Here is a 21,463-nt window from a genome sequence, read left to right as displayed (position 1 = left end):
CGCTAAACGGGTCGGTTTTGTGTTTGGCCTTTGAGTACACGACACGAAAAGGTACACGACACGAAAGTACACGATCTGCACGAATTGCCAGGTCTAATTAAGATTCAGCTGTCCACCTTAGTATGAAGAGAATATCTGCACTCTAAAAGCACCTGATATTTTGTATCGGTGCAGTGTCCTATATTATTGCTAATTGTATATAACAAAATGGTGCAAAACATATTTTGGATTATGCTTATCTTGCAAATTTTTCAACCCGATCAACCCTACCCTAACCAACCCAACCCGTCATACAATTAGTAGGGTTGGGTTTCTAATTCTTTTTAGAGCAAAGTACACTTTGTGTACCTGTAGTTTGTGTGTCAGACCACTTGAGATACTGACTTTCAAAAACTATCACCCGCAATACCTCACTTCAAATATACTTACAGTTTGTGTGCGCCCGTCAAGTCCATCTAACTCCGTTAACTTTCGTGGGGGTATATTTGTGTTTTCGCATCTGCTATGAGGTTAAGTGTATCGTCACATAGTCGACTCTTCAATTGGCGCCTAAATCCATCTCATCACTGTGCTTTGCATTTCTTGGAGAGGAAGGTCGGAGAAGAATGGGCTGGCAGATCCGAGATCCAAAGGACAACGACGTGTACGCACCTCGAGAGCATTTCGATTACTCTGGTAACACTTTAATCCCGAACTATGAATGTAAAAATCTAGGGTTTTTCGTACGTTTTAGGGTTCTTTGATTAGTTGATGATTGGTTGTTGTTATGATGCTTTATTTTTGTTGTTAATTGCAATAATGCTTTATTTTTGTAGTTTTGTTTCTGGGTTATCACGTGTTCTGTATTTTACATTGTGTTCGATTGTTCCTCGACTTGTTTATGTCCGAGTGGTCCCTTTATGTCTTGCTAAAGTGTGAATAAAGTGATTGTATACTCGTATTGCTGCTATTGTGTCCCCCCCCCCTTCTGTCTTTATTATGTTGTTTCTGCATGTAATGTGTGTTTGTATTTTATATTTCCTTACACTGCTGCAGCTGCACCTGATTTATTCACTATTAAACTCTTTCACGGGGGTAATTTTGAGGAAAATCCTAAAAGATATGTTGGAGGTAGTTTCCACTATGTTGACTTGTGTGATATTGATGAGTTTGGGTTTCTAGAATTGATTGCTATGTCGGTGGAGCTAGGGGATTCAGGTCTTATGACATATTATTACAAGGCTCCTGGAACTGATATAGAGAAGGGTTTATGGGTCTTAAAAACAGACCAGGATGTTGTGGACATGGGTCACCTGATTCCACCAACAAGGTTTGTGCATATTTATTCAGTGAACACTCCTCCTTTGGTTAGTATTGGACAAGATGGAGCAACTACACAAGAGTATGCTTCATCTCAAGATCACACCATGGAGTTTGTTGAAGGAACAAATACAGTTATTGACAGACAACAAAGGGACCAGATTGATGAGATGTTTGGGATGGAAAGAGACACTGATAACTCAACAGACTCTGATTGGCAACCTAAAGAGAATAGTGATGATGATCAAAGTTGGGAATCAGATTCATCTAATCTAGATTCTACTGATGATGATGTAAGAGAATTTAAGAGTGTAAGGGAGCAAAATAAGATGGAAATCATTGCTTTGAAGGAAAGGAAGCAAGCAAAGCAAAGGAAAGGAAGCAAGGCAAAAGATAAGACAGTTGTGAAGAAGAAAGGCAAATCCACAGAGAAAGGTAACACTAGCAAGGCCAATGCCAGAGAGAAATGTGACAGTGGCAAGGGCCAAGGCAGAGAGAAAGGTGATAGTGGCAAGGGCAAAGGCACAGACACAGAGGGAGCTGACACTGGCAAGGGCAATGCCAGAGAGAAAGTTGACAAGGGTAAGGGCAAAGCCACAGAGATGGAAGGTGATAGAGAGGAACACAACCATGAAATTGCAGATTTTGACAATCATAGTGGAGATGAGGATATGGTTTCAGATGTGTCAAGTGACTAATATGCTAGTGATGTGGAGAGGATGGCTGGTAATTCAACAGATGAGGATGAAAAATCATATCCTGTATTTGATCACAAGACTGAGATGGATGATCCCAAATTTGAGTTGGGACAGTTGTTTGCAACAGCTAAGATTTTCAGAGAAGCAGTTAGGATGCAAGCCATAATTCAGAGAAGGCCTATAAAACAATGCAGGAACTATGGAGCTAGAGTGAAGTTTATATGTGAAGCCCCTTGTTCTTGGGTGATATATGCCTCTAAAATGCAACTGACAGATACATATCAGATAAAGGTGTATGATTCGAATCATACATGCACACCAACTTTTCATCAAAAACAGATAAACTCTAGGTGGATTGCTGAACACTATGAAGATGACATTAGAATGAACCCCACTTGGCCCTTGTCCTCATTCCTGCAGAAGGTTGTAAATGACTTGCATTGTCATGTTTCCATTTTTGCAATTGCTAGGGCAAAAAGAAAGGCATTGGCAAAGATTAAGGGCCAACATGTTGACCAGTTTGGGAAAGTTTGGGAATATGGGAATGAATTACTTAAAGCCATGCCAGACAGTACAATTCAGGTGATGACTGAAGATCAAGTACTTGAAAATGATAGAAAGAGATTCAAAAGGATGTATATTTGCCTTGGTCCACTGAAGAGAGGGTTCACCTCAGGATGCAGACCATTAGTGGGGTTGGATGGCTGCCACTTGAAAGGGCCTTATGGTGGCCAGCTTCTTGCTGCTGTGGGTATTGATGCCAATGATGGCATGTACCCAGTAGCTTGGGCTGTTGTGGAAGCTGAAAATAATGATAGCTGGAATTGGTTCTTGGCCAATTTGAGAGATGACCTTAGGGTTATTAATGATGGGGCCTTCACATTCATTTCAGACAGACAGAAGGTAGTTTTAATGTTTTCAGCTAACAACTTAATTCCTACATCTGCACAATTGTTCCTATATTAATTAGTAACAAATGCTTTTTTTTTTGGTTGTTAGGGACTAATCAATGCATTGGAAGCTGTATTCCCAGGTGCAGAACATAGATTCTGTGTCATGCACCTATATAGGAATATGTGGAAAGAGCATAAAAGTATTGGAGTGAGGAGTTGTTTATGGTTGGCAGCTAGGGCCACCACTGACTACACCTTCAACAAGCACATGGAAGAGCTTAAAAAGGTATGAATCTAAAAGTTCACCAACTTTGTTTATAGATGCATTCAATTATTGTCTTTACTTGTTGCATTCAATTATTGTCTGCTATACTTGTTGGATTAACAGTTGTCAAAAAAGTGTTATGACTGGCTCAATGAGAAGCCAAGAAGTCAGTGGAGTAGGAGTGCATTCAGGTTATTGTGCAAGTCAGATATGTTCGTGAATAATCATTGTGAGATTTTTAATAGTAGCATAAGAAAATATAGGGACCTACCTATAATATCTATGCTAAAAGCAATCCACAATGATGTGATGAGGAGAATCCAACAAAGAAGGGATAAGATGCAGCTCAGTTATGCACTAAATCCAATTTGTCCAAATGCTATGAGGAGACTAAATAAGTAAGAAAGCAGTCTAATTTTTATAGTGAATTTCTTTAAGGTTGATTTTATTTAGTGAATTTCTTTAAGATTATATTGTGAAATTGATTGTTAATTTTGCTTTTGACTATAGAGCAATTGATCAGAGCAAGGGGTGCATTGTTGTGTGGAGTGGAGGGGCACGATATTGGTCACAATGACATCAGGTGGCTATGAGATGGTGGTTGATTTAGAAGCAAATAAATGTGTTTGCAGGAAATGGGAGATGTCAGGCATACCGTGCTACCATGCATGTGCTTGCATTGCATGGAGCAAGAAGCGTTATCAGGATTTCATCCATCCATGTTACACCAAGGACGTGTATTTGGAGTGTTATAAGCACATTGTGGAACCTATCTGTGGTGAGGAAGAGTGGCAGACAACAAATTACCCCAAACCATTGCCACCTGAGGTTAAGCCACAGACTGGGAGACCTAAGAAGAAAAGGAACAAGGCAAATGATGTGGTGGAAAAAGATCCTACAAGGCTCAGAAGACAAAACACAAAAGTCAAGTGCAGTAACTGTTGTGAATACAGTCATAATGCAAGGACTTGTCCAGCAAAGGTGATGTTCTTTTGACTACACTTTGCAATCATCATATACCATTTTACTGACTAATGTATGATCTGTTGTACATTTATTTAGGCTGCTGATAGAGCAAATGGCTGTGAGAAACAAGTGAAGACAAGGAAGGGTGGCAAAAGCAAGGAGAAGGTGGTAGAAGAAAGTGGAACAACCCAGCCAATAGAGCCTTCTCAAAGGCCTGAGGTTGAAAACCCTACACCTGCAGGTCAAGGTGCTGGAGGATCACAAGGAGGGGTTTTCAACAAGCAGCCCCCACGTGACAAGGTCTTAAACACCCCACTTGGAATTCAGCCTCAGAAATTTTCTTCGAAAAATCAGGGGACCACCACAAGTAGGCAAAACATTGAAGAAAGAAGAAGGGCAATGCAGGCTAAACTCAGGGAGAATCCTGTTTGGAAGATTTAAAGACTTTTAATTTGGCAGCTCTATTTTCTTTGGAAGATTTGAAAGACTAAAAATGTACTGACTAGGTCTATTTTGTTTGTGATGGCAAGTCTTATGGTTACGTGAACTATGAACTCTTTCGCTCTTTTGTAGGTTCTTTTGTGTTTGTCATGACAACTATTATGGTATCGTGAACATTGTACTCTTTTTATGGTAATGCAATTATGTTATGGCAACAACTTTCATATGTTAGCTCTTTCATATTCGCTTGTTCCTAGTATATACGTTCTGTAATTTAGATGCTACACAGGGAACCTAATAAGAACTAATTGAGAATTCACAAAAGACAGCCTGATTTCACAAAAGACAGCCGGATTTCATTAGTAGTTCAATACGCACATGATTCAACAAATTACCAGTACAAACATACCCAGCAGTGGCCATACAAACTAACCAAAATAACAAAACAAAACAAATGTTCCCATACAACTAAAAATACAACAGCAAAGCAAAGAAAATCTTCTTCTTCCAAGCCCTCCTAGCTGTTCCACCATACCCATCACCAGCTGCGCACGTCGGAATCCTCCGAATCTCCATTGTACAGAGGAGCTGGGTCTTCTGGCACCTGTGTTTCAAGAGTGATTTCCTTCACCACATCACACAAAAGAAGCAAGCCAGCAAGAGTGTTCTGGTGCTTCTCTTTTTTAGCAGCCAGCCTAGCTTCGTACCAAGCTGCCAAACGATCTCGGCGACGCCGAGCCTGATCCAGGTGCTTTGAATCGCGCTCCTTCAGCTCCTTGATTATCTCCAGTGTGCGCTCGCTCGGTGGTTCATCAACCCATTTGTGGAACCCACACTCTTCGTCACGACACTCTCGAAACCTCCGCCCTGCGTTGGGCCCGTACCACCTAGTCCTCACAACGCTCATTTGGTCGCAATCACAAGAGAGATCGAGGATTGCATCACATTCTTCAAGCGTGCGGCTCATTTTTGAGGTTGAGTGAACTGTTTGAGAAATTAGGGTTTGTAAGAAAGCTGCAAATTGATTTTTTTTTTGGGGGGGGGGGGGTGTTATATAGCTGAAGGCAAACAAAAGAGCCGTTGCCTCTGTGAAAACACAAATATACCCCCACGAAAGTTAACGGAGTTAGATGGACTTGACGGGCGCACACAAACTGTAAGTATATTTGAAGTGAGGTATTGCGAGTGATAGTTTTTGAAAGTCAGTATCTCAAGTGGTCTGACACACAAACTACAGGTACACAAAGTGTACTTTGCTCTTCTTTTTATGATTAATGGGTTAAATTTTTCTAACCCGTACTAAATGGGTTGGGTCGCTTGAATGGCCGAAACCGGCCCAACCCAGCCCATGTGCAGCCCTACTCCGTCCCCCTCAATTGTTTACATTGGAGGGGACACGAAGACGAAGACAATGTATGAAAAATGAGTAAAGTTAGATAAAAAGTGGTTAAAGTGGTGGGATCTATCAATATTTAATAATATATTTGAGATAGTGCAGGAAAGTAGTGGGTGTAATTGTAGTTTTTATTGTTAAATATGAGATAGTAGGGGAAGATAGTGGGTGTAATGATGAGAAAAACTTACTATTTATAGTAACGTAAAGAAATGAGAGGGACATCCCAAAATCGTAACCGTAAAGAAATGAGAGGGACAGAGGGAGTACTTAAAAAGAGTTACATTCTCGAACACTTAGACAATAACACTTTAGATATTCAAAGATGAAAAAAATAAAGTGACGTGAAAATTTTAAAAATATAACTAATATTAAATTGTATAATTTTTAAGATACTTTTAAGATTTAACAAATTATAAGACTTTCAAAATTAAAAACATGATGGAGATAAAGAAATGAAAAATCAATTTTATTGTACACGTCAAGTGATACATTTTTGAAAATTTCCTTCGCATTTCCATTTAGAATTGTTGTTAAAGATATATGATTATGTTTACTAATCAAATAAGCAATTAGGTGTCTCATGCAATGCTCCTCAATTTATTTATTTATTTATCAAAATAATATCTCATAATACAAATAGTGCTGTAAAAGAGGGGTTCCGGACGTGGATGCACGGTTCGAAAATTAGTTAGAATGTTTAATCAGAATATAAATTATATATATTAAAGTAATATTACAATATTTGATTTGTTAAAAAAATTATATTAATTTTATATTAGTAGGTTGCGAAAATGAGATTTTCAAAGACGAATCCAATAATCACTATGTAACTTATCAAATACCATGCCGTTTGTATGTATACAAATATGTGTTTTTTTTTAGCAATATGTTTTGGAAGAAGTTTGTACAGTTTGGAAAGGGGTTTTGATCGATCGAAAAGAAGAATTTACTTCAACTGATATGCCTTTAAACACGATCATACATAACATAGAAATCACACGTGGAAGAGGTGGACAATTAGATAGAGCAACGGGTGCTGTAGCCAGTGGCGGATACATAATTTTATAAATGATGTGTCACCGACTTTAATAATCAAGATATTAAAAATGCATTTTTAACCTTTTGTGTTAAGATTATATATTACTTATGACTCTAGTAATATATTATGGGGCTGTTTGGGAGCTAAACAAAAGTGGTTCTCACTTAAAAAAAGAAGAAGAAGACTAGAAGTGAAAAGTAAATTGGCCCGTTTGGGTGAACTTAAAATAAGTGCTTATTGCTTAAAATAAATAAGTGAAGTAGAAGTTATAAGCAAGATAAGACTTATAAGTGATTAAAGTGTTTGAGAAATAAGTAAAAGTCTTGAAACAAAAGCTAGCATTCCTAGCTTTTTATAAGTGCTTCTTGACTTTTTACACAAACGGTACGAATAAGTGATTCTAACTTATAAGCCGAGAAGTCCGGCTTAAAATGGGTTACCAAACACCCACTTGGACTTAAGGTCTGTTTGGGAGTGCTGTTACAAATTGTTGTGCTGTCAGAAAAAGTGCTGGTAAAAAAAGTGCTGTTGTGAAAATCAGATAACTGTTTGGTAAATTTTTTTATATGTGTTTATTTTGAGTTATAATATAAAAAATTAATGTTTTTGGTGAGGTTTGATAGTGAAATCTGTAAAAGCTGAAAAGCAGCTTTTTCCAAAAGCATGGGATGACCTGCTTTTTCTAACAGCAGCTTTTCAACTAAAAGCTGTTGTTCGGAAAAGCTGTTTTTAGATTTATCAAACAGTTTTTCACTTGTTTTTCAGCAAAAAGCTGTTGTTGCTGTCTGCAACAGCAACGCTAAACAACACCTTATTAGTGGTTAAACTGTTTGAGAAAGAAGTAAAAGTCCTGAAACAAAAGACGGTATTCTCAATTTTTTATAAATGCTTTTAACTTTTTATACAAACGAGTCAAGAAAATTAGAAGTCGGCTTCTTTTTGAAAAAAGCCATAAGCACCATTTGCCAAACAGGCACTATATTTAACCGCAAACTAACAGGCAACTCGAAATAAAAGACTAATCTCTCTTTCAGAATTTCACAAACATATAAAATACAATAAACTTATTTCTTTCATTAGCAAAATGCAACAAATGAGATAACTTTGGAAAACAGGTGAAGAGCACAACCCTCAATTGTATAAGCTGGAAAAAAAAAAGGGTCTTTTCCTTAAAAATAATGGTGTGTCACGTGACAAACCATGCACTACACTACATCCGCCACTGGTTGTAGCGAAACTGATTGCAAAAGAGGGGAAATCGGCCCAATTTTTCTTTTTTAGATTTGCACCATATTCCAACTTAGAATTAATTTGAAATTTGATTGTTAGACAAAAATTTATTTAAAATAACATTTTTGCCAAATAGCTGTGATCGAAAGGTTGGACGTTCTATTTGATAGTTGCACTTTACAAAGTCGTTTGTGCTACATATGAAGGGTTTCTGATCTATCTTTGAAGTGAACAGAAGTTGGTAAAAGAGATCTGATTCTGTATTGTATTCCTTCCGTTAAAAAGAACTTGTCAAGTATAGAAAGAAGCTTTTAACTTATAAATCACATTCTTTTAACGTATAAAAAAGGTCAGTACTCCCCTGTATGCCTGTAGTAAAATAGGAAGCCATGGAATTCAACAAGTTTCTTTCCTTTTTGTTGTCCCTGATCTCCAAAAAATAGCCGAAGGATCTGGACATATTCTGTACGGGATTTTTGGTGGCGAAACTTCGCGAAAGCTGCATAATCGTTCACACACAACTATACTATTAAAGTCGAATACATTGATTGCAAGATGCTAACAAAAAAGTGTTTGAACTTGTAATCTTATGCTTATAGGAAATGTATTTTGTCTGCTGAAAATGTCATATTTATGATGTATCTGTGTTTGATTAAATTCTTAAATCCCCCGGGACAAATTGGTCGGTCATGCTAATTGAGATTCAAATTAATAACTACATATAGGTCCAAGGTACCACATGTCTAGGGAGCAGGTAAATAGTGTTTTAAAGTATTTGCTGTCTTTGTTAAATACAGTAGCAGTGCAATTAAACCAGACATATCTTTTTCTAATATTGGTAAGTAAACCAAACATATTATATCGAAGATGGAGTGTTCTTGTCTAAGCAGAATCGGTGTCTAACACGTTATGATTAAGCGTTTCTGAAAATTAAGCGAATTATTGAATAGATTGAGCGGACTGTAAAACGGATTAATCGGCCTTTAAGCGGATAAATGGGCAGACGATGTTGACTTGCTAATTTTTTGATTTTAAAATATCATTTTTTTTTTGCAATATGACTATAATTATATGGAAAAAAATATTTTATTAAGAATATTACTACATAGTTTAAATTTATAAATAATATCATACTTAAATATATTTAATTAATCCGCTTCCCGCCTTATTTGTGCTTTTTAGAATATTGCCGAGGAGTGCAACAATCATAAACTACAGAGACAGATAATGTGTAATTGTGCACATGAAATGATACTCCATTCACATTGAATGCAGAAGATTGGAAAGTGGCTAAGAAATGCAGGGAATCTCACCTCAAGCCATCAGCAATTTCAATTTGGGAGAAGTCCATATTGGTTGAACTGTCTGATAATGAAATGGTCCTTGTTGCAGTCAATGTTGTTGGTTGCTTGATGGCTAGAACTTTGCATTTCAACTTGTTTTCAGTGCAGTTCAACCTATAAACACCGTTCACCAGATTACACTACATCAGCTTAATTCATACCTACTTTCCTCTTCTATCTTAGAGCTTCACAGATACATCAGCCAGAAGTACATATTCTTTTCTCATCGTGACATACTCACACGGAGATACCCTTCTTCTCTTTGTAACAAAAAATCAAAAATTCGAGTTTCAAGTGCAGACTTGTCTGTTTTGACATTTTTTTGCAACCAACTACACCAACAAGTTAAGTACATAATCTTTTCGAGATCAGCATTTATTTATGGTTATCTAATATTCGAAAAATAGCTATCATTGTTGTATCTTTATGTCAGACTATTTCCATATTTGGTTTAATTTTCATCATGTGGGACTTTCATTTTGGGGCAAGTTAGGGAAAACTTGACAAGAAAACACTTGAATTTGGTTATGGTTTTTATTCTTCCCATTCTTGTGCAATAGAGTGTGAGTTGTAAACAAGCAAGCAAGCACCAAGTAGACCAAGAGGCCAAAACCTTGTTACTCATTAAATGTCCCATATGTTTTTGGTTTGGGAATTTAAAGTATAGTGAGCCCTCTATTTCAATTATTCCCACTTCTGCATCAAAAAATAATTCACACACAAGCCAATGAATGCATCATACAAACCAAGCATGTGTAGTTGACTATTTTTGGCAAGGGAATATATTTGTTTCTTTTAATCATCAGCCAGAAAAAGTTTTATATTATTATAACACTTTTTACTTGGATACACCTATTAAATAATAAATACAAACCAACTTTATTTTTTCGTCAAATGAATACTTATTTATTCCAAGTGCATCCTCTTATTAATTCACAGTGAAGAGTGAACATGTCTTATATACTCTGCGTGTCCTCTCATTTTTTTTCACAGTTTTTCTCATTATTTGACACGTATTTTAAAATAAATATAAAATATGATTTAATAAATTATTTTTTAATTTTCCTCTTTTTATAAATATTTAAACATTAATTTTTTATTTAATAAAAAAATAAAATTATTTATGAAACTACATTTTATAGAAGTTTTAAAATGTGTTTCAAGCCTTTAAACTATCTTCGGACAGAGGGAGTAAGGCTCTGTCGGTTTAAATTACTGGTATATTTTAGTGTAAAATCATATTTAACTAAAAATAATAATTTAATATTAAATTTAATAATTTTTAATAATACACATTTTTAGCAGTATTGAATAAAAAGCGAAGCTCTGATTAATAAAATGAGACGGAGAGAGCTATTAGTAAGAATCTTAGAAGCAGAAGGGGACAATTTCTGTTCAGCCACGTGTCAAGTTATGGGTTGTCATTAGTGTAGATTGACCTGGAGGCTCATACAAAGAGATTTGACCTTTTCCTTAAGACTGCTAATGATTCAAGATCAGTGTACTTTCACCATTTCATTCATCTGTTTGATGTGAATTTAACTAAACTAGTCTCCACAAACAAAGATAAACCTAAGTAAATTATAAATACATACCTGTAAAGAAAACTCTGATCATGAAGTCCAAGAACAAGAGTAGAAGCTCCTATTTGATTGATTAGATCAGCTATTTTTGCACCCTCTTGATCACACTCTGTCACCACAATCTCTGTTTTGCTCTGTTGATGCCCACAAAATCATTACCAGTATTACGAACAAATTATTCGAAAGAGACAGAGAGAGAGAGATAGAGAGGAGTTTGTTTACATTAGGAAAAGAGTTGCAAATTTCTTTGAAAGAGAGAGCTAATTGGTAGCCTTGTAAGCGGAGAAGTCTGAGTTTTTTCCTGTTTCTAGAGGATCTGGAAGAAGAGGGGTGATGGAAAACATGAAGAAGTGTGATCAAATCTCCGTAGCGAAGAAGATTTTGAAGTGCCCATCTTAGTGCTGTTCTTGCTACCTCCATGTCTTCTACCATTACCACCACTTTTCTTGCATCCATTTCTCTCCCCTGCCTAGACTCTTATCTCCATGCCAAACATCTCTCTCTCTATCTCACACACACACACACTCTCTCTCTCCCTCCCTCCCTCCCCCCTCTCTCTAGCTCTCTCTCTCGCTCTCCCCCTCTCTCTAGCTTTCTTTATCCCTCTCCCTCAATCCCTCCCCCTCTCTCCTCTCACTTTTTATCTCCCTCCCTCACTATCTCTTGCAAAATGTGTGCCTGTGCCTCTGTATGTGAGGAGTTGAGGAGGTTTACCAAAATGAGGACAGGTTGGCTTTGATGAGGTGGGAGAGAAATGGAAATAGAAATAGTTTGATAACACTGAATAGTGATGTGTTAGTGGTAATATAAAAACAGAGATGTGTTGAAGAGTGGTTAAGTCATCCCTCTGTGCTTAGCCTTCAAACCAAGAATACACAAGCATATTGTACTAGTCTAAGCAATATATTTCTTCAAAATATGTACAAAACAATGTCCATAATAAACAACAAATATGCACACAAATGAAAATTGTTACACTACAACTGACGCATCAATATTATTTGTTGGAGTTAGTAATGTTTATATCACCACTAGGTCCACAACTTTTCGTGTTTCTTGTTTTTTCTTGTTTTTAAGCCCACGTCTAACTAAATAACATTATTTAACATCTCACTTCAAAAATTACGTATATATAGATCCCTAATTTAGGATAAAGAAAATATTTAATTATATTCAGGAATTATGATGAACCGAGGTGACGGTGAGTATGCACGCACTAGTCTATAATTTTAATAATTGTAAAATTATTAAGAAAGACAAGAAGGCATCAGCAGATGATGCACGTAGTGGACACTTGCACAGGAAATGTGGGAGGTAGCTTTGAAAACAAGAAGATGATAATGGACTCTCGTTTCTGTTTGTCCTGACAAGATTCTTTTCCCTCTATTTTTACCTTTTTTAAATTGTGTTCGAGTACTGTGTGGAATTTTGAGTGCCTAATTTGGACCATTGCTATGGTTGCACGACACGTTAAATTTACGAAATTTAAAGTTAAACGTTCTTGGACGAGATTATAGGGAAAAGGTATTAAATACTACTACTATTTTAGTTAAAACCTTGGATACTTTTTTTTTTTTTTTTGAAATTAAAACCTTGGATACTATATTCTGTGAGCGGAATACGTTTGACATGATAATATTTTTAATATTTATTATTATATATACAAAACATACAGAATGTCCAACAAAAAACGTTCCCACAAAACAAACCTAAGCCTAATCACAGGGTATTACTTGATGCAAAAGTTAGTTTGAATAAGGCAAGTAAATTTATCGCCATCCTGTACATTACAAATACCCAAGTGCACATTTCATTTTACTTGTAAATACACATGCAGTTGATCAAAGAGTATTTAAACATTCATTTGACCAATGAGTATGATCATTTACTCTAAGAACAAAGCATCTTCTTCATATTTGCGACATTCACAGTTTTCCGCTCGGTCTTACATCAAATCAACACAAACAAATTCATATCAGATTTAAATGCAAATATTCTTGTAATGTTTCACTAGTCTGGATACTTGAAATTTTTTGTAATTATATCCACAAGTATGATAACTGACCAGTTTCTTCTATAATAGGTCAAAACAGAATTTCCACAACACCAGAACAAATTACCAAAAGCATAGAAACACCTCAACAACAGTCACATCATTCTATGCCTCCTTGAAAAACTAATGCCATGGCTTGATACAACTTCACATCATATGTGAGATATGCTGGTCAATATGCTACTTAGCTGTCAATTATCAGCAAGTTTCGCTCTTTTAGATGATGGTGACATGAAAAGCTTCTTTATGGATGCAACAGGATCATCCACCTGCATTTGAAAAAACAGAGCATGACATCATATATCTATATAATGTAAAAGTAGTTTCATCATCTAAATGGAAATGGCTGATCTTTTAAGCCACTCATGTAGGAGTCATCCGTCAAACATAAATAATTCCATTTACCTAAAATAGTTACAATCAAATTCTTGTAATCATCCCCTTGAATGACCTCTATAGAATTTAGCCCATAAACTTGTTAAGTTTGTATAACTTACAAGAAGCTTTCTTCAATTACAAAAGGAAAAATTATTTTCTAGGAATTTAATTGATTCTTGAGGTTAACAGGTCACTGAATTTAAAACTTGTCAGCAATATATTATCGATTTAGTGAATTCTCCTTAACATCCAAATCCAGGTCTCGGAAATCATATAAAAAGGTACTGGAATTCTGGTTTAGTAAAGGTCTTGTGGCCCAACCTAGGAAGCACGGACTCGGATATGACGACACAGGACATGGGTACGGGGACACGGGAATTCGCCACATCAAAGAGTATCCAGGACTCGGCAAACAAAAAAATAGGATTTATATATGTTTTTACAATAATAGTAATAAAACTGTCTTTACAGTAAGTGGTAATCAAATATAAGATTCATTATATTTCATTTTCATATTTAGAAGAATGCCCATCTTCCTAGATGAGAGAAAGATGAGAGAGAGGATGTGAAAGAGATGCAGAGAAAAGAGATGAGAGAGGCTTTGAAGTTAGGTTAAAAGAAGGTTATCGGGTCTTAGAAAGCAGGTTATTGGGCCTTTTTAAAGGTGGACCGAGTCGATGACCGTGTCGCTCCCATGTTGAAGGCGAGTCCACTGTCATATGTGTGTCGGACACGTACTCAGCCGAATCGGACACCTACTAAGAGTCTAAGCCGAGTTGGTACGGAGTTGCCGAGTCGAACATGTACAAGGCAACCATTTTGAAGAGTCCGTGCTTCCTAAGGTCAAACCCTACTGCCCCCACTATTCTCATATGATATTTCGACGCCTGACACCTGTTTCCCCTTGGTAGTTAGCTCCTTAATGCAATGTGTTGTTCTTTGATAAGTTCATCTAACATAAGCACATAAGTACTATTTTTGTGCAATGGAAGGGGGTCTGATTTTAAAAAGCATGTCCATGATCATAGTTGTCAAGGCGACGCCAAATGGCTATGCATCCGACATGCCTTAATTTTCAAGGGGTAGGCAAATGCCTAGGCATCTTTTTTTCTTTTAATCTTTATAAACACACCCACATACATATATGTACAGTACGTACATGTTTTGTACAATATTTCAGTCGTATAGCTATACTTGTTCTGTACTTCTGTTTAGTGAAAACATATAATGTATGTATAAATGAAAAAATACCAATCTATATAGTTAGAAGTAAGCCTGCCAAAAAAGTTAAATCCGCCTAATAGCCACCTAGGCGGGGCACTAGTGCCTAGCATCGCCTTGATAAGTATGTCTATGATATTACTTGCGCTTTAGCTAGGTTAAGATCCAGGCAAATACGTTCCGCTGCTAGGCTATTTTCTCAATTCAGAGTCCATACAATCACAAGCCGCAATGGGATGCGTAAGTTGGTTTGGTCAATATTTCTCTCTAAACAGGCAAAAAAGTCACTTGTGGTCAATAATTCTCTCTGAACAGGCAAAAAAGTCAATTGTAGAAGCCAAAGAACACTTTTGGATGAGATGTACATATACTCCGCTTTTGTTTAAGATGTTTTTGTCTAGTAATAAATACTAAATAAAAGTACTGCCAACTTATTAAATCTCCATTGCGTTTAATTATCCAACAAGTGCTGCAAGGGAAAATGCTTAATTAAGATAATTAAAAAAAGGACTTTCACATTACCTCAATCAACGAAGATGATAGAGAACGAGCTGATGAAGGAGAAGAAAACTCCTTTTGACGTTGCAAAGCACATAGTGTTTGTTTCCATCCAGGTAGAGAACTGCCAGTTGAAGTGATCCAGGGACAAAAATGTCTGTGCTGCCTGATTGGGTCGAATTCCATTTTTTTAGGCAATGGTGATTGCTTCATATCCAAACCTGGAGCAATATATAAAACACTTGTAAGCCATTCCTAAAGTAATCCCGCGGCAATATAAGAAGTAAGGGAAAGGGGGCACTGATTACTAAAAGCGTTAATAATGCTGGAGTATTAATATCATGATTCATGACAATAAAATGGTGAAATCAATGAAATGCTGACTTGGAAGCACAATTCATCAGCACTTACTCAGATACTACTAATACCAATTTAAAAAGAAGGTATATCAATAAAATCAAAATAAAACCATGAATATGGATCTAAAGAGTAGAATATGTTATGACTAACCTTTGTTTGTCATACTGTTTACTTCTTGCATTGTGGCCTTGTTCCCATGACCTTCCTGGCTATAACCATGTTTGCTGCAGACCATCTCACTACTGGGAGCCCTTTGAGCACAAGCTACCATCATTAATGAGTCACTCATGCTAGTTTCAACATCGGCAGAGGAAATGTTTCCACCTGAGGTTGATACGCCAGAGTCCCTAAGTTCAGAGGGACGGAGAACTTCTTCACATGAACTGCTCTTTATGACTGCTGCATCTTCTAGCATCAAAAGTTCACCTGTAGCTTGATTTATGGTTAGACTGTTGTCTGGTTGATTTTTTATCATAGATTCTAATCTGTCAGTTTCAACAATTATCTGTTCATCAGTAACTGGTGCTTCTACTAACATGTCATCATCATTTTCGCTTTGAAGTGTATAACATTGTTCATTAGTCTCAGGACCCAAACACTCATTGTCTGTACCATTACTCTGTCCATCACCAGGTCTTGATTCAAACTCAGATGAAAATCGAGCTCTTAAGTTCCGACCAATAACAGGTAAAGAAATTGTTGGTACGAAGTTCTGCTTTGCTGGTGAAGGACCTCCGGCAATTGTCAGATTAAGACTTGACGGTATTTCAACTAGAGATCTAGTACCAGTCTTGGAAATATCACTTGCATTTGCAGTGGCCAAAGTTTGGTTGGTTACAAGATCATTATCAATAACAGTGTCTCTCTTATGATAAGCATCACCGATTTCACCATTCACTTCTCCAACTAATCTAACATACTCTACAGGACGGGGAGTTGTAGAAAAAGCCCATAGTCCAACACTAGCTCCACAAAGCTGGCAACCCAGAACAACTGAACTAGGATCATATTGTTTATTAGATGCCACAGAATCATTTGCAAAGCTTAAATCTTCATTTGGCTCAGATATACCTTCTACAGATGGATTTTCTTCAATAGAAACAACACTAGATGGCTTTGACAAATTGACATCTTTAACAGAAGAATTTTCTCGAATCTCATAATCAACAAAGTAAGGCACCAGACGAAATTCCCAACCACATAAACTTACAAGTCTGAGCGCCTGCACGATCGGAACACTTCATCAGGGTAATTGCAATAAGATAATAAAAAAAAATGAAATTAAATATTGGATAAATCATCATTTATAACTTTCTGTTAAAATGTTTTAGAAAAAAAGAACCCACAAAAGATGTTACAAAGTTGAGTATAACAGTAATAAACATCTGAAATTTGTCTTGTCTTTACCAAGACTTTTTCTTTACTCCGAGTAGGAGTTGAGGTAGGTCTACGTACATCTCACCATCCCTAGACCCTACTTAACATACAAGATGTGTTTATCAGAAAATGTGTTTTAGATGTGTTTGGTTTGTGTTAGTTTGTCTTTGCCAAAAATGGTTGTCACCCGCGGTGATTTTTTGTAGTCTGGAGATTGTGGTCGCCGGAAATGATGGTCACTGGTGGTTGGAGGTGGAGGCCGAATCTGGTGGGCAGAAATAGTGGTTGGATGTGGTGACTGATGTGGTGAATTTCGTTTTTTGGTGGTGTTTTTAATTTTCCAATGGTGATTTTGTTTTGTGGTTGGTAATTTTTCAGATTTGGGGGGCCTGTAGATGGTGGTGGTGGTCTGTAGATGGTGGTGATGTGATTTTCGTTTTATGGTAGTGACTTTCATTTTTTCCAGCGGTGATTTTTGGTGTTCCGATGGTGATTTTCGGTTTGACGGTGGTGATTTTCTGGTGGTCACCGGAGGTGGTGGTGGCCGGAAATGGTGGTCGGTGGTGGTTGGAGGTGCAGGTGGTGGAATTAGAATGAAGATGGTGATAAAAATATTTAAACATTAAAAATTAATTTAAGGTGAGATATCAATATAAAGTATAAAATGAATGGTTAGGATTGGATCTCATATCTCACATTAATATTAGTTCACACTTGAGCATGACTATATATATATATATATATATATATATATATATAGGCCAACATTCCATGGACCTCCTTATGTGGAGTTCCATAGTACACCATTATATATCATTTATTTTATTATAAATTCTATTATAAAATACATATATAATGTGATTTTAATATTGAATACTACGACATATATATATATATATATATATATATAAAATTAATAATTTCACACTTAAAATTTGAACAAAAAAGTTATTTTTCGAAACTGGTTCTACAGTAGAATAGTTTTGAATAATTATTATTATGTTCTAGAATCATGTTTGAATATCACATAATTTTCAATGATTTTTGAAATAAATAAATTGTATAATATAGTTTTCGATTTACTAATTCATATTTGTAATTATATTGCATAAAAAATATAGTAAATATATTGATTATGTATATATTTGTATCGGTGTACTACGGAAATCCATATAAGAGGGTATGCTATAGACTGTAATATGTGGTTTACGGGATTTGAACCTATAAATATTTTAGATAGATATTATAGTACAAATATTTCAATATGTTGTTGACGCGATTCGAACCTTAGATCTTTAGTAGCATAGATAGTGAAATATAAGAAAATTCAATATAATGTTTCTAATCAATTTGATTTAAGTGATCTAACTTTAATAATCCATTGTACCATTGTACCAGACTACACCAATGACCAAACTTTTGTATGTTTAGATATAATAATATAGTATAGATAAAGACATGCGCGCCACACAACATATATTGTACGATAGTAACTGAAAAATAATAAAGACGCAAGTTTTATCCCAACAAAATAAAATAATCATAGATTATCCAACAAAGATATCTCCAAAGAAATAGAACCAATCATCATTCCCAAAATTATAATTTATACCTGGTAGTAGGGCGAAGAAACATTCTGAGATTCGTTGACCAGGCATTCTAATGAAGAAGCATCAGCAGACATATTGATGAACTTTATGGTGGAAGATTCTTTTAAGAAGTCATCCAATTGAGGGCTTTTCATTAAATCAATTGCTGATAATGATATTACAGGAAGAGCTGACAGTTGAAATAATGCCGCATAGCGTTTCTTGTAATCATCAACCAACATTGTTGAAGTTGTGGGAGGAAACTGTGCTAGTGCTTCGTCACACGCATTGTCAACCCATGGGCAGAATATTTTGTGACCATTATCAAGCTTTAAGCTAAATACATTTGCTGCTTTCTCAACTGAATATTTAATGCACAAAATATTACATAAAGAGGAGAAAAGTCAGATGCAAGATAGTTTGGACTACTAATTGCAAGAGGTTTTTAATATTTTGTCAAAGGGACTGCACACTGCTATAAATAGCAAATTTATACAAAAAGTGACTTGCCTTGGTGCTGTGTCCAAGATGACGGAGTAGAAAAAAGGAGACGAGATCCACAAGATTCACAGGCAATAATGTCACTGTCTACATTGATCCAACCCCTCAAAGCACAATTGACTGCACTTACTACCTGGCAGAGAAGAGAAAGCTACTCAATTCAAGAGAGAAGAAATATAAGCCAGTGAGAATACATGGGAAGTGAGCAACACAATAACATTTAGGATATCTGAAAACCTTTTAGTCCTTAACTAAGCACTCAGCATCCTATCTAACACTATAGCTCCAGTTGTAGGAACAATTTATGTTCAGGAAAGCAACTGAACATCTTTCTTGTAAGCAAGTAACCCTTATTATTGATTCGAAAAAATACAGCTGATTCACATCACTGTACTTCCCTAGTGAATAGACTAATAGCCAACAAAAATAGGGCAAGCCATGCCAATAGAAATAATTCGGGGCTGGATGGTGCACAAATAGCTTGCAGCCTAAAACTAATCATTAGTTTCCTACAAGTCCAGGGAATTTACCCTTTTTTTTTACAGGAACCTCTAGAAGTAAAACCCGGGTGTGCACCATCCTACTAGACCCAGCATCGTGTAAATCGAGTGCTTATGCACTGGTAGATGACCCCCAAGAAATGTATGCCGCTCATGGGGAACACAGCCCTAACCACAAATTTTCCAACAATCTCCATAACCACTTGGCCATCTCTTGGGAGTTCGTCCAGAGAAAATTTTGGCATACTATAATTAAAATATAAAGCACTATAAGTATAACCACGACCAGTTTAGTCCTATCTAGCATGTCTTCAGTAAAAGAAACTTTACCAATTTATTCCCACAAAACGGAACAAGACAAAGATATGCAAAATCATTCCACCACAGTACACTTGAAAGGAACAGGTTTATACTATTAAAAGTCTGAGCACACTAGTTATCAGGATTTGCAAGGAATATAATGTTGAGGACTGGAGGGGCGAAACTATGAACAACAATTTTAAAGACTGAAGGTATATGAGGTTTTGAGGCGACCAAACAAACATTTCAACCTTACTAAACATAAAACCGTAAGGCCTAAGAGGTTTGGAGGGACCAGTTTCAACAACAGCAGTGGCATTGCTACTTAAAAAAACGCAGAGACTGAGAATACACACACACATATATATAATTATTTACACTCTTGTTCAAGCATGAAAAGTAAAATGCAGTAGACTGAAGGATGAACCTGAGGTTTAGCAAACCATGTCATGGACTTAAAAGTAGCTAGCCTCCTTTGTAAATCACCACGGTCCCACGGCCTGCATAACGGAGCTTGCAAAGCACCGGCAGATTCCAAAGAATTCTGTGACTGTTCCGCAATACTTCCTCTTGATTTGAGTTCCACTTTTGAGAACGCAGCTGCCATATTGGGTCGCTTTTGGCCCCTCGAAGCTTCAACTCCTAATTTCCTACCATTATCAACACTAAGATCCAAAAAAAATCCACAAATTAGTTAAAAAGCTAAATTAAAGCCCTAAAGCATCACATTATCACTACCGGAGTAGGGTAATCGTGTGTATAATTACTTTTTACTACTATAAACAAGAACTGAGCTAGGTCACAGATTGAGAAACAATTCATAAGATTACTGAGAGAGAGAGACAGGGAGGGAGGGAGGGAGGGAGGGAGAGAGAGAGAGAGAGAGAGAGAGAGAGAGAGAGAGACCTGGCAGATTTAGGTGTTTTAGGAGCGTAGAAGAGTTTGTCCATGACGGCGTTAAATCTCTTCTCTGATTCTTTCGCCATTCCTCTGCCCCCTTCTGCTCTACTGCTGCTTATTATGAATTGATGATTCGACTTCTCTTAAATTCCGGCGTTGATATAAACACACACAAAAACGCTCTGCTCCTCTCTCAATTTACCGACGCTGGTCGCTATTACAGCGGGCCAGGATCAGAATTCTTTTCACAGTTTGTAGTTTCTATTTTTTCAAAACTCCTTGTTTCCCCTTGTCACTTTTCTCCTAAATTATTATCCTTTCGGCTATTTTTGTGTGAAAATTTAGAAGTGTTTGTAAAAAGTTGATAATATTAATTTTTGTTTGAGATTTTTGGGTTTCGTAAAACAATTTAATCATTTATGCGTTTTAATTTTATTTCTGACTTTTAGTCCAGTTCTTTGTTTTGAGAAAAATGACTTTTATTAAGTTTATCCAAATGATTTAAATAAATTTATTTAATATTTTAATCTGCTAATAATTTTTGTATCAGTAATAGGTAATTCATATTTATGCATCAACAATACAATACAGATTTTCTTTGAAAGGTTAAATATTTATTTATTATGTGTATAA

At 36.2% G+C, this 21,463-nt stretch overlaps 3 protein-coding genes across 3 annotated transcripts; 1 reads left to right on the top strand and 2 right to left on the bottom strand.

The window, feature by feature from the left end:
* Positions 1–2,018: 2,018 nt before the first annotated feature.
* On the top strand, positions 2,019–3,732 carry LOC108212616 (uncharacterized). The gene is made up of 4 exons (XM_017384340.2): positions 2,019–2,900; positions 2,997–3,176; positions 3,279–3,346; positions 3,666–3,732. The coding sequence occupies exons 1-4, from the start codon at positions 2,019–2,021 to the stop codon at positions 3,730–3,732; spliced, it is 1,197 nt and encodes a 398-aa protein (XP_017239829.2).
* Positions 3,733–8,465: 4,733 nt separating this feature from the next.
* On the bottom strand, positions 8,466–12,080 carry LOC108211946 (uncharacterized). Its single transcript, XM_017383666.2, has 4 exons — positions 11,376–12,080; positions 11,166–11,287; positions 9,541–9,684; positions 8,466–8,726 (listed from the first exon to the last, which is right to left on the bottom strand). The coding sequence occupies exons 1-4, from the start codon at positions 11,607–11,609 to the stop codon at positions 8,624–8,626; spliced, it is 603 nt and encodes a 200-aa protein (XP_017239155.1). The 5' UTR covers positions 11,610–12,080; the 3' UTR covers positions 8,466–8,623.
* A 1,030-nt stretch (positions 12,081–13,110) lies between these two features.
* On the bottom strand, positions 13,111–21,100 carry LOC108215116 (uncharacterized). The gene is made up of 7 exons (XM_017387465.2): positions 20,837–21,100; positions 20,358–20,595; positions 19,140–19,263; positions 18,653–18,990; positions 15,814–16,885; positions 15,328–15,524; positions 13,111–13,475 (listed from the first exon to the last, which is right to left on the bottom strand). The coding sequence occupies exons 1-7, from the start codon at positions 20,914–20,916 to the stop codon at positions 13,398–13,400; spliced, it is 2,127 nt and encodes a 708-aa protein (XP_017242954.1). The 5' UTR covers positions 20,917–21,100; the 3' UTR covers positions 13,111–13,397.
* Positions 21,101–21,463: the final 363 nt, after the last annotated feature.

The sequence above is a fragment of the Daucus carota genome, chromosome 3 (assembly GCF_001625215.2).
Source record: "Daucus carota subsp. sativus chromosome 3, DH1 v3.0, whole genome shotgun sequence".
Lineage (NCBI taxonomy): Eukaryota > Viridiplantae > Streptophyta > Magnoliopsida > Apiales > Apiaceae > Daucus > Daucus carota.
The sequence above is the reverse complement of the archived record's forward strand: the minus strand, read 5'-3'. Positions and strand labels throughout refer to the sequence as shown.